The following is a 14,016-nucleotide window of genomic DNA, read 5'->3' as shown; positions in this document are numbered from 1 at the left end:
GCAGTTGTAATTATGGTGAAACAGCCAGTGTTTGCTGTCATTGCACCATGCAACTGTCAATTGACGTCAGATATGTACATGGGTAGTTAAAGGCAAAAACCAGAGTTTTCAGATTACCTCCTCTCCTCCCCCACAGGGATTGCTGTTTCACAACCCTTTCTAGCAGAATCAGTGAACTGATGACAATTTCAGGCATGTGCAAACTATACTTGCAGTAGAAGACCTTCATCTTTTTTTTGTTTGTTACATAAGGTTCAGAAGTACTAGCAGCAAAATTAGGTAATTCGGCCCATCAAGTCTACTCCGCCATTCAATCATGGCTGATTTATCTTTCCATCTCAACCCCATTCTCCTGCCTTCTCCCCATAACCCCTGACGCCCTTACTAATCAAGAATGTTTGCAATGGTACACCAAGCCATAATTATTTAACAATCTCACTGGATCTAAATAAAGTATTTTCAAATGTGTTGATCGTTATTCTCTCAATAATGCTTGATAAATTGTGCTCCGAAAACTAAAATAAGCTTATTGGATTCTAAATAAAACGTGTAAGTTCCAATCTTCATGGTTGGTAAAAATGCTGAAGTTAAATTAAAATATTGTACTTTCTGGTTTGTCGTCTAGTGAAAATTCTCAATATCATCGGCTATTTAGCCTGTGTTATCACTTAGGACATTTTGAAATCTGGTGGGAACTGACATTGAGATGGCACAAATCCTTGTCACAGTGATTGCTTGATCTTTGTGGGTGGCTTTCTAAGTTGGTGGCAAGCATCATCAACTTGGCATTGACCACAGACCATTTTAAACGGAGCAGTTTTCATGATTGGGAAAAATATTGAAATTATATCTATTATAAACATAATTGAGAAATGAAATGTTTATGATACTGGGCAACAAGCCAGAATATGTCCAAGTGTATAGGAAGGAACAACAGATGCTGGTTCAAACTGAAGGTAGACACAAAAAGCTGGAGTAACTCAGTGGGTCAGGCAGCATCTCTGGAGAAAAGGAATAGGTGACGTTTCGGGTCGAGCCTGAAGAAGGGTCTCGACCAGAAACCTATTCCTTTTCTCCAGAGATGCTATCTGAACCATTGAGTTACTCCAGTTTTTTGTGTCTATCTTTATTGTCCAAGTGTACAGTCTGACATATCTAATCAGCATAGCAATGCTAACAACCAGGGAAATACTGCTTTACCTGGTACCAGATGAAAGAGGATGGCGCAAGAGGAAGGAAAACCATGCATTCCAGTTCTAGGAGTTTATTTGAAGAACTCTTTTGGGACATAGATTTAGTTAATCGTTGCATCTGAATTCATTGATTATTTATTGCTCTTTGTAGAGCAATCCAATAAGTTTTCTTCCTACTATTTCTTATGAACTAATTCAGAAGGAAAAAATTCACTGCACAGAAGTTTTTCTTTTGTTTCTTTTGTTATAATCAGTATTTTATCTGCATGTCTTTTCTAAATCGCTGTCCACTTAACCTTGCTGCCCACTACTGGGAATTCTCTCTATTCACTCTATTGAAACTTATCATGATCTAGAAGTATTTTCATAACTGCTTTAGCTCTGTGGTAGTACATATTTTAAATTCTTGACAGTCTTTGAGATTTGCTTAATGATTGATAAAAGTTTATTAAAGCTCTGATTGCCTGCAGCTCTTGGTCTAAAATGGATGAAGTGCAGAAGAGACTTCTTCAGGAATCAGCGATTTGCAGAATGTTTTGTTGCCTAGAATGTACTGCCCATGACATGTTGAAAGAAATAGAACAGGTTAATTGAAAAGAATGGAGATGTATTACCGTATTTGATTCATTACCCTTGTCAAAGCAAACTGTAGCATAGCAGATATTCCTCTGCTCAGGGTTCAATAACATAGTCATACAGTACGGAAATGGGCTCTTCGCCCCATCTTGCCCAAAACAACCGAGATGCCTCATCTACTTTGATCCCACCTGCCTGCTTTGGCCCATAGCACTCTAAACTTGTCCTACCCATGTACCTGTATATGCCTCAACCAGGTCCTCTAGCAGCTCATTCCATGTACCCGCTACCCTCTGTATGGAAAAAGTTGCCCCTTAAATTCCTAATACATTTTTCTCCCCTTGCCTTAAACCTAAGCCTTCTAGTTCTTGATTCCCCCTACTCTGCATAAAAGACTGCATTCGCCTTATATATTCCCTTCACAATCTTAGATACCTCTATAAGGTCACTCCTTAGCATCCTGCATTCCGAGGAATTTAGTCCTAACCTGCCCAACCTTCCTCTGCAGCTTAGCCCCTTAAGGCCTGGCAACATCCTCGTAAGTTTTCTCTGCACTCTCTCCAGCTTAACATTCTTCCTAAAGCAGGGCGACAAAAATTGAATATAATACTACTAATGTGGCTTCAACTTAAAATAACATCCCATCTTCTTTACTCTACACCCTGATTAAAGGTCACTGTACTAAAAGCTGCCTTGACTACTTTCAATTAGCTATATACCTGCACTTCTGATTCCCACTGTCCTACCACATTCCCTAGCATCCCGCCATTCACTGTACGTTCTGCCCTGGTTTGACTTCCCAAAATGCAACACCTTACACTTGTCTATATTATACTCCATTAACCATTCCTCAGCCCACTGCCCAACTGATTAAGATCCTGTTGTGATTTTTGACAACCATCTTCACTACAATGCCACCTACTTTAGTGTCATCTGCAAACTTACTAATCATGTCTTGTACATTCTGATCCAAATCGTTGATAGACCTCAAACACCAATGGGCCCAGCATCGATCTCGGAGAGACACACCACTAGTTACAGGCCTCCAATACGATAAACATCTTTCCACCATGACTATCTGCTTCCTTCCGTGAAGCCAATTCTCTACCCAGTGGATCCCAGTTTAAGTACAGACATAAACCTCACTAGTTATGCTTAGTGAGATTTGTCTGATTCAATTATATTTTATTGTCACACATACAGTGAAATGATTTGTCTTTGCATACAATCCAGTAAAAAAAACATACAGCAGACCTCACCTAGGCAATACATAAAGTGTTGCCTCATTTTTGGCACCGGCAAAGATACAAAAAGTTGATCGAACATATTTCCTCCTGGGGCGAGCCAGGCTTGCTGCCCCCCCCCCCCCCCCCCCCCCCCCCCCCCTCACTGGGTCCCCCCCTTCATTCTCAGCGTCCCCCTGTGCTTGCCCATTAATTACTCCATGTAGGAGAATGAGAAAGTCACCTTCATTATGTACGTCAATCTTCATTATCTACGTCAATCCTATACCGCCGTATTCTCCTACAGCTAAGCATCTTGCCTGTGCACTTCGAAAATCTGATGTTAAGCCCACTTGGAGGAATAACGAACTTAATACTGACGGCTACAACAATCTGCACTGATGCTTTTTAAGCTGGACAAATTCTATTTATGTATGCAATTTCCCTATTTGTTAGCCCATGTTGCCATTAGTCCACTTAATCAAATGTAACAAAAGCATGGTATTTATAAATGTCACTGACTGAATCATGATTTCAAAGTAAATTGTCTTGCCTTTAATGTATTATAAACAATGACAAAACAAATTTGATTTTCAAGACTTTGCCAAGTGTTAAAATTTAAAGCTGGAAATATTCAACAGTCAGGTGAGAAATAGAATGAACACATTAAGGTTACTGACATTTCATCAGGTCTGATGAAAGGTCATTGACCTGAAACATCAACTGTTTCTATTTCCAGCTACCACTTAATCTGCTGAGCATTTCCAGCTTTTGTTTTATTTCATATTTCCAGCATCTTCAGCATTTTGCCCGTGTTGGTTTTAAAAATGTAAACAATTGTTTAGTCTGCAAAGATATGTCGCGAAATATGTTGCTTTTTCATATCGCAATTTGGAATGTTATTGAAACAGCTTGTTTAATTAGATTTAGTGTGAGCGCAAGAACTGACTAAACTCTCGAGTGGTTCCGCTAAAATCTGATCTCTAGACTGGTTCTGAAATTATATTAAATTGCAAATCAAATAACTAATACCACAAAATTCAGATTTGTTTTTTGCATTATTATAAATTAAATAATATTCAACATTTCAAACAACTAAATATTTAGAGAAATATTTCAGAATAGTGAACTTCCACAGCTTAGCATATCCTAAATAAGTGAGTATTATGTACTTTAAGTTACAGAAGTGAAAATGGATTGAATGATTCAAAAGGAATTAGCTGTTCACTAAACTGCTTGGATTCTTCTGGAAATCATAGGTATCTTTCTGGCTACAATAAGATAACATGCTTTTAAATACCATTTCATCAGGTAAATGTTTAGAAAGAAGACAAGAATATTTTGGTAAAGTTCCTGTAATTTACTGTCCTTGTAATTTGTTTTTATATCACTTGTCTATTATTTATCCAAACATTAAAAATGACCTGATTCACATGCTGTTGGAAATAACTGAAGTCTTCACGGCTTTTTCTCTCTTACAGCCATCACTTCCTGTCCTTTACACGCTCTCCAGCCAGGCTACCCATGAAGCTGTCCACCTCCTCTGCAGGATGTTAGTCTTTGATCCTGTAAGTGTGTGCACTTATTTTCCAGTATGAGAAACACTTCGCCAGTACCTTGCATCATTCACAACTTAATGCCTGTCAGAAAACATCCACAATGACTATTAAATTGTGCTCGGGTACTAAACATGGGGATTGTTGTTCCATAGCTTCTTTCAATCTTACATTAAAAATTAATGGAAATAATGTTGTGGATGTATGATCTTTAACTTCTGCAGGTATCAAATCATTTCATGTCGGTGTAGAAGTTGGGAGATCGTTGCAGTTGTATAGGATGTTGGTGAGGCCGCATATAGAGTATTGTTCAGTTTTGGGCACCATGTTATAGGAAAGATGTTGTCAAACTCGAAAGGGTACAGAGAGGATTTACGAGGATGTTGCCGGGACTGGAGGGTCTGAGCTACTGGAAGAGGTTTAGTAGGCTTGGGACTATTCCTTGGAGCGCAGGAGAATGAGGGGTGATCTTATAGAAGTGGGATAAAATCATGAGAGGAATAGATCGGGTAGATGCACAGAGTCTCTTGCCCAGAGTAGATGAATCGAGGACCAGAGCTTTAAGGGTAGCTGATGTAATCCCACTTTTTAAAAAGGGAGGGAGAGAGAAAACGGGGAACTACAGACCAGTTAGTTTAACGTTGGTAGTGGGGAAACTGCTAGAATCAGTTATTAAAGATGGGATAGCAGCACATTTGGAAAGTGGTGAAATCATTGGACAAAGTCAGCATGGATTTATGAAAGGTAAATCATGTCTGACGAATCTTATAGAATTTTTCGAGGATGTAACTAGTAGAGTGGATAAGGGAGAACCAGTGGATGTGTTATATCTGGACTTTCAGAAGGCTTTCGACAAGGTCCCACATAAGAGATTAGTATACAAACTTAAAGCACACAGTATTGGGGGTTCAGTATTGATGTGGATAGAGAACTGGCTGGCAGACAGGAAGCAAAGAGTAGGAGTAAACAGGTCCTTTTCACAATGACAGGCAGTGACTAGTAGGCTCAGTGCTGGGACCCCAGCTATTTACGATATAGATTAATGATTTGGACGAGGGAATTGAATGCAACATCTCCAAATTTGCGGATGACACGAAGCTGGGGGGCAGTGTTAGCTGTGTGGAGGCTGCAAGGTGACTTGGATAGGCTGGGTGAGTGGGCAAATGCATGGCAGATGCAGTATAATGTGGATAAATGTGATGTTATCCACTTTGGTGGCAAAAACAGGAAAGTAGACTATTATCTGAATGGTGGCCGATTAGGAAAGGGGGAGATGTAAAGAGACCTGGGTGTCATGGTACACCAGTCATTGAAAGTAGGCATGCAGGTGCGGCAGGCAGTGAAGAAGGCGAATGGTATGTTAGCATTCATAGCAAAAGGATTTGAGTATAGGAGCAGGGAGGTTCTACTGCAGTTGTACAGGGTCTTGGTGAGACCACACCTGGAGTATTGCGTACAGTTTTGGTCTCCTAATCTGAGGAAAGACATTCTTGCCAGAGAGGGAGTACAGAGAAGGTTCACCAGACTGATTCCTGGGATGTCAGGACTTTCATATGAAGAAAGACTGGATAGACTCGGTTTGTACTCGCTAGAATTTAGAAGATTGAGGGGGGATCTTATAGAAACGTACAAAATTCTTAAGGGGTTGGACAGGCTAGATGCAGGAAGATTGTTCCCGATGTTGGGGAAGTCCAGAACAAGGGGTCACAGTTTAAGGATAAGGGGGAAATCTTTTAGGACCGAGATGAGGAAAACATTTTTCACACAGAGAGTGGTGAATCTCTGGAATTGTCTGCCACAGAAGGTAGTTGAGGCCAGTTCATTGGCTATATTTAAGAGGGAGTTAGATGTGGCCCTTGTGGCTAAAGGGATCAGGGGGTATGGAGAGAAGGCAGGTACAGGATACTGAGTTGGATGATCAGCCATGATCATATTGAATGGCGGTGCAGGCTCGAAGGGCCGAATGGCCTACTCCTGCACCTATTTTCTATGTTTCTATGTGATGGGGAGAAGATTTAATAGGAATCTGAGGGGTAACTTTTTCACGCAAAGGGTGGTGGGTGTATGGATCAAGCTGCCAGAGGAGGTAGTTGAGGCCAGGACTATCCCAACCTTTAAGAAACAGTTAGACAGGTACATGGATAGGACGGATTTGGAAGGATATGGACCAAACGCAGGCAGGTGGAACTAGTGTAGCTGGGACATGGTGGCTAGTGTGGGCAAGTTGGGCCAAAGGACCTGTTTCCACGCTCTATCAGTACTTAAGTAATTTTGTTTTCATATACGAAGCCTATTAATGTTCGGTCCCATTTAGACTATGTTTAAAAACAAAATTGATAGGAAATAATGGATTAGACCAAGCAGTTCTATAATGGTAGAGTAGACTTAGCCTGAACCTTGGTTGAGGGGAGCAGTATTGGAGTTACTCAATGGGTCAGGCAGCCTGGAGAACATGGATAGGTGACATTTCAAGCCAGAACCCTCCTTCAGACTGAGGGGGGGGTGGAAGCGAAAGATGAAAGAGAGACGGAGCAGGACAGGTAAGGGGATGATACTGGTGATGGGGGGGGGGGGGGGGGGGTTTGCTCTTGTACAGTCAATATTTGCTTTGTTTTGTATAGTCAAAATGTCGGCTCTCGAGTCAGCGATTTGTGCTTACGTTTTTTTTTTGCTCCTTTTCACTGCAGTCAAAAAGAATCTCTGCAAAGGATGCCCTGGCACATCCTTATTTGGATGAAGGAAGGCTTCGGTATCACACTTGTATGTGCAAATGCTGTTATACCACCTCAACGGGGCGAGTTTACACCAATGACTTTGAGCCGATCACCAACCCCAAATTTGATGACAGTTTTGAAAAAAATCTGACATCTGTTCGGCAGGTTAAAGGTCAGTAAAACTTTGAGTACAGCTCTTTGTAGCTTGCACTGAGACGACAATCTGATCAACTCTTTTGTTTTACCATGTTTTACGTTAAGTGATGCCTTTCAAATAGTAAGTTACTATTACATTGTAAAGGTCGACAAAAATGCTGGAGAAACTCAGCGGATGAGGCAGCATCTATGGAGCGAAGGAAATGGGTGATGTTTCTGAAGAAGGGTATCGACCCGAAACGTCACCAATTTCCTTCGCTCCATAGATGCTGCCCAATAACTGCAAATAAATAAATGATGTGTCTTTGTCCCAAACATTATGGAGGGCACTGTATGTGAATGAAAATATGGCAGTCATAAACCTTTATCGCGTATGTTGAAGTTCCAGTGCTGTTCAAAATTTAAGATTGCAGGGTTTTACTTGCACAAGAAAATGTACTGGTCAATCAGCTGCATCCACAACTGATTTCATCTGGCCCAGAAGACGCCTCACAATGAAAATAATGACATGCTCAATTTGACATTGACTGGAAGCTGTATTGTTATGATTAAATACCATTCATTTCCTGTTCTGCAGAGCTCATTCATCAATTCATTCTGGAACAGCAGAAGGGAAACCGGGTTCCTCTATGTATCAACCCACAATCTGCTGCGTTTAAAAGCTTTATCAGGTATTTAATCATCGGCACTTTCACAGACCATTTTGAATTTTATGATGTTTAAAAACAGTATTTTGAATTTTAGCGTGAAATGGCAGAAACCTCTAGATAGATTAAGAATCGGTATTGAATTCTATTTGATTAGAGACATAAAATGTGTTTGCTAAAAATAAGCTATTTAATCAAAGTTACTATTGAATTTTACAAAACGTTGCTGGATAACGTATGCATTTAAATAACAAAACATCTGAAATTAAATAATTAATTGACACTTAAAAAGAGACTTTCATCAAGAAACATTTTCATTTTAACTAATTATGGATAATATTTGGACAAAGTTTCCAAACAAAATCCAAAGCTATATCATGTTCTAGGCCTACTGATAAAGGTAATTGAAGTTTTGTTATTTAATTATTTTAGGAAGCTAAATTATTCTTATTACAAGGTCATTGTCATGATTCTGTATTGAAATAATGATTGTGACAATGTAGATAATACATTTCGGATATAATTCAATACATTTCACTCATATGTTTAAGATATATATTCCGATCTGTTTCTATGTGGACATTGGAAGGGAATATTCATGTTCAAGATGAAAAATAGTTGCATGTGCATTTTCTGATGCCTCTCCTGTGACCAATGGTTTGTGAATGAATATTGGCAGTCTTTTTGCCAATGGAAGGCATCCCATTCAAACTCTGGCCTTTCCTTGATCTATCTGCATAAACAAACATCCTTCGTTGGGTATGAGTATTGATTAAGAGCAAGAAACCAACACAATCTACAGAGATGAAGCCAGTTGTGCACTCCTGCACATGTGAGTTCAGCACCATCTGGGGATAGAGCCTTTTATGTTTGAGTAATTCAGCTGGCATTATTCCATATGAGAGGCAAGTAAACCTGGAGTGCTTGCATATGTAGGGGATCGATTTGTTTTGAAATATGCTTCCTATATTAAGCCAAATCTTGTAGGATTGTAGTATTTATTTTAGAATACAGAATATATTATAATTATCACCCTAAGCATAGAATTAACTTAAAAAGAAAAAAACCATTTGTGCTTGCTTATGAAGTTGTGAGATTGATGGGGTCAAAATACCAGTTATTACTCTTACACTTGGAAGATTGACAGATTTCAGTTCTAATTTAATTTGTTTTTCCCCCAGAATATTACATGCACAATTTTGTTACTTACTATGATCTTGTTTAATCTATTAAGTGTTCAGCAATACATCTGAGATATGATTAATTGATGCATGCGTTTTAATTATCGTGATTTTCATTATTCAAGGTCAGATGTAATGTTTTGGAGTGGGTTGTGTCATTAATGTGATGCTTGTCACTTAACTGGGGCGGCACAGTGGCGCAGTGGTAGAGCTACAGCCTCACAGCGCCAGAGACCCGGGTTCCATGCTGACTATGGGTGCTGTCTGTACGGAGTTTGTACGTTTTCCCCATAACTTGCGTGGGTTTCCTCCGAGATCTTCGGTTTCCTCCCACACTCCAAAGACGTACAGGTTTATAGGTTAATTGGCCTGGTATAAATGCAAATTATCCATAGTGTGTGTAGGGTAATGTGAATGTGCGGGAAGCGCTGGTCGGCACGGACTCGGAGGGCCGCAAGGCCTGTTTCTGCGCTGTATCTCTGAACTAAATAAACTTAAAAACTAAACACATACTAAATGTTGTTAATTTTCTTGACCATTTGTGTGAAATTGATGACAGTATGTTGTGAGATATTTTACACCAATCACTCCTTTGAATGTCCAGTAGAGCAATGTGAATTGAATTTGAATACATTTAAAATTTATAGACTAATTCTCTTTTTGTTTCTCGTTTAACAGCTCCACCGTAGCTCAGCCCTCTGAGATGCCCCCATCTCCACTGGTATGGGAGTAAGTGGAAGAAACTACTGATGACAAATATTTTAGGTTCTCACTGGAGTCTAAATTTGCAGTACCATTTATGTCGGGACAAGTGTGTAATTTTACTTATAAAATTTTTAAAAATTAAAATAAACCACTGATAATTGTAAAGAATATACTTTTAGGAATATGCTGGACTTGTATTTTTTAGGGATAAAATTGGTGGTTGTGCTTTAAAATAAAGCAGCTTTGGCAGGAGCTGCACAGTTTGTATGTATTTATGGAACTTTGTGCAGTCTTCGCTTTTTGGCTTTGGGTGGGAGGGATGGGGGGGGGGGGATTAACAAAAGCTGCACTAACTGAACTAGTCTTGACATTGAAGTGGGACAAGGAGGAGACATGTACAGGATCTCTTAAGGAATCAGTGCTGTTCCCATCTATTCCTGAAGACACTTTTTACCAAGGCTGGTTGAGAAAGCAAAGTCTGTGCTGACCAATCATGAAGTTGATCAATTCTATAAGCTTCTCTTCAGAGCTGACAGTGGTTTGCTGTTGTCGTAATACATTGTGCTTAGAAAGAGATGGAGTGAGTGTGGGTTTATCACTAGCAAAAGTAACTTATGTTCCCCAGTCCCTTAATTATATTTAATCATTTTTTGAAACATTTTTTCTTTCCGCAGTTAAACCTTGAGCATGCATCATCCCACATCACTTGTGTATATATATATCCAGTGTTGGGTAGATTTTACAAGTCTTGACAATACTGTATAGAGGAATTAGCTTGCACATTTTAGGTCTGTGAAATATTCTGTAAAAGTTATTTTCTGCACTGGACAGTGTAACAGGAAAAAGCGGCAGCACATAGGCGATTATGTTAATTGTGTCTTGTGACTTTAGGCAGAATTGTGGAACTGTTGATCCGAAACATCACAGTAGTGCAGAGTTTATATATCCTTTCTGACAATTCCTTATCTACTGGAACACTGAACTATCCTGTGTATATGTATATATGAACAGAAATTGAAGGCTCTACCTCCAGGAGTGTACAACTTGGTTTGTTTACCTCCACGTTTTTTTAAAAAACAATTCAGCGTGGGGATTTAAAACTTGAATGTCCCTTCCAGCTTTTATATTTAAGAAAAAAAAAAGTTTTTCACACGTACGAAGGAACCTTTATGGATTGTCTTAAATACGCAATTGTGTTCAAAGCTGAGAATATGACCCCAGGCTCGGTCATCAATACTTGACTGTTAACTAACTGTAGTTCATATCTGTATTTAGCATTGGACTCTTGCTGTGAGTGACCCAGAGCAAAGGTGTACACAGATTTAAAAATAGGTCCCTAATGTTTTGTTTCTTTTTGAAATTTTCACTTTAAATGGCTTGCTGTGGCAGAATCTATGTGCTGGAAATTGCATCTATTTACAATTAGGAACAACGAGGGGATTTAATGAATTTTTTTGAAAAAGTTTTAAAGCCCCCAAAGCTTTAACAATAAACTAAGGTTTGTATTGAATTCTGTTTTCAGTAAACGGGGGCAAAAAAAAATACTGAGAGCCTGCTGAGAAACCCGTTTCAAGACTTCTCCTGAAGTTCATCATCCTATGTGACACATTTGCCGGTCACTTTGTACAATGTAGATTTGAAGTACAGTGGTGGAAATTCATTAAATGTGATATTTAAAAGAAATCTGTGGTATTAGTCAATTTGTACTACAGTATATTCAAACACAGGACCTCAACTTCTAATTCCCCCCTTTGATTGTAATTAAACGTTAATTCTCACACATGCATCTTTTCCCTTAAGTTTGGTTGTCTTCTATAATGAGCTGCATAAAACATTTTCGTGTTGCTTCAGTCATATACTCCAGATTTTCATACGTCCTTTCTGTGAGCAGATTTTAAAACCACTACTGCACCTTTACAGAACCCTTTGAGAGGAATGAATGGTAAAATGATGCTGTTTTTTTTCTTCCTCAGATTGAACTGAGGAAGATGGGTTATGGATTACAACCAGTAAATCACAAATTAATTCCAAACAGAAAATGAGCTATCTATTCGGACTGAATATTTTCATTATGTTTGGAGACTTGTTAGTTGTAATATAACATATTTGGGGTTTATTCATTACCAAAGATTTGCCTTGAATATCTATTTATAGTGAAATAAACACTTTTACAAGAAATTAAATGACTTTGATATTAAACCACAAAAGAAAATCACAGGCATCTATTAAAAATCGAAAACCCTGGAAGTACTTTGCAGGATGGCAGGCATCTGAGAAACAGTGTTAACAATTTGAGTCATTGACCTTTCGGCAGAATTTTCCAGATGCACTAACTTTGCCACAAATTTTATTTCAATAAATACTGAAATTGGCTTTGGTTTAGTATTGTCCTGTGTACCGAGGTACAGTGAAAAGCTTTGTTTTGCATGGTATCCAATCAAATCGGATAACACTGCACATGAACGCAACCAGGTGAATCCCAACTACAACAGGTAGAACAAAGCGGAGGATGCAGAGTGCAGAATATAATTCTCAGCATTATAGCGCACCAATAGACAATAGGTGCAGGAGTAGGCCATTTGGCCCTTCGAGCCAGCACCGCCATTCAATGTGATCATGGCTGATCATCCACAATCAGTACCCACTATTTCATGCAATTTCAAATCACAGTGGTTCACAGAGTCGTACAGTATTTCAGCTTGCCTACACCAACCAACATTTCCCATCTACACTCGTCCCACCTGTCTGCATTTGGCCCATATCCCTCTAAACCTGTCCTATCCATGTACCTGTCTAATTGTTTCTTAACATTGCAATAGTCCCTACCTCAACTAATTTATCTGGCAGCTCATTCCATACACCCACCACCATTTGTGAAAAAATTGCCTCTCAGATTCCTATTACATCTTTCCCTCTTCACCGTAAACCTATATCCTCTGGTTCTCAATTCCCGTACTCTGGGCAAGAGACTCTGTGCGTCTACCCAATTTATTTCTCTCATGATTTTTTCACTTTTGATTGTTTTCTGAAAAGGCCAAGCAAGCCATTTAGATTAAGGGCAGTTAGGGATGGGGAAATGTAGTTCCTTACATATGGTGCCCAGTTAAAAATGAATTAAAATAAAAGAATTAGCTGCAACATATGCAGAATTAATTTTAATCAATTGGCAATGAGGTAAAAAAGTCACTTAATATTTGTTAATTTAATACCATGGTTTTATATGCTACATTTGTAGTTCCATATTCGATGGCTCTTGGGTTCCACTTCATGTGAACTACTTTCATTATCAAATATTTTCTCCAATTAAAGTACATTACTGCCTATTATGCCTCCTGGCATGTAGGGCAGCAACGAAGGTCCTCCACTCGGTGTAGATTCTTTCAGTTGCTGTTTCCGTAACATATTTGTTTTACGAGACAGGGTTGTTAGCCCTGTGCTCAACCTCCAACCTGGAGGACCAGTGGATCGCTCTTCGTCTCACCTCTACCCTTCGACCTGTCCAGCATGGGAGACCCTAACAGGAGACGAATCTCCCGCTGAAGTAGCTCTAGGGGTCACTGAGACACACAAGCTCCCCAACCATGACAAGGTTGCAATCCAACGGGGAGCAATTAAAGTAGCCGGCTTTTTATATCAAACCTCAATGACAACTAGTTTGGAGATGCCTGATCTCTTTTGTAGAAGCCAATTATCTTTTGTTTCAAAAGAAAAAAATGAGTGAGTGCTCTGTTATAAGGTTTCTTCTAAAGGCTCCTATTCTTGAGAAATGTCTTTATTCCTTTTTTTCTCTAACCATGCTCATGGGAAAATTCACAAATGTTGACGAGTTCTTTAATTTTTGCACAATTTTCTCATTGAAAGCCTGTGAGTTAAGAGTGTGACATTGACAGGAACCAAATTAACATTTACTGACCCTAATTAATTGTAGGTACAATGTAAAGTAATATATTTCCCCTCCCACCCACATTGTGTTTTGTAATTCCCTGAGCCAATTCGTAAATTATTACCATTGAAATAAGCGTTAACAAAAAATCTCCTAATTATTCAGCACCTTTCCTAATTCTC

General features: G+C 39.1%; 1 protein-coding gene across 3 annotated transcripts in view; it reads left to right on the top strand.

The window, feature by feature from the left end:
• The window catches only part of nlk (nemo like kinase), a 142,956-nt gene extending 131,326 nt beyond the window's left edge, over window positions 1–11,630 (top strand). The window contains exons 8-12 of one of the 3 annotated variants that reach the window (XR_004416067.1): window positions 4,474–4,560; window positions 7,236–7,434; window positions 7,996–8,089; window positions 9,925–10,057; window positions 11,474–11,630. Coding sequence is in view for 2 of the 3 variants with exons in the window: in XM_033045663.1 (XP_032901554.1) it covers window positions 4,474–4,560; window positions 7,236–7,434; window positions 7,996–8,089; window positions 9,925–9,975; window positions 11,474–11,510 (468 nt within the window). In the remaining variant the exon portion in view is untranslated. Of the gene's footprint in view, window positions 1–4,473; window positions 4,561–7,235; window positions 7,435–7,995; window positions 8,090–9,924 lie in introns of all 3 variants that reach the window. The other 2 variants (XM_033045663.1, XM_033045664.1) reach the window with 2 other exon arrangements.
• The last annotated feature ends 2,386 nt before the right edge of the window (window positions 11,631–14,016 follow it).

Source organism: Amblyraja radiata, chromosome 28 (genome assembly GCF_010909765.2).
Source record: "Amblyraja radiata isolate CabotCenter1 chromosome 28, sAmbRad1.1.pri, whole genome shotgun sequence".
Lineage (NCBI taxonomy): Eukaryota > Metazoa > Chordata > Chondrichthyes > Rajiformes > Rajidae > Amblyraja > Amblyraja radiata.
Note: the sequence above shows the minus strand (reverse complement) of the source record. Positions and strands in the feature narration are given on the sequence as shown.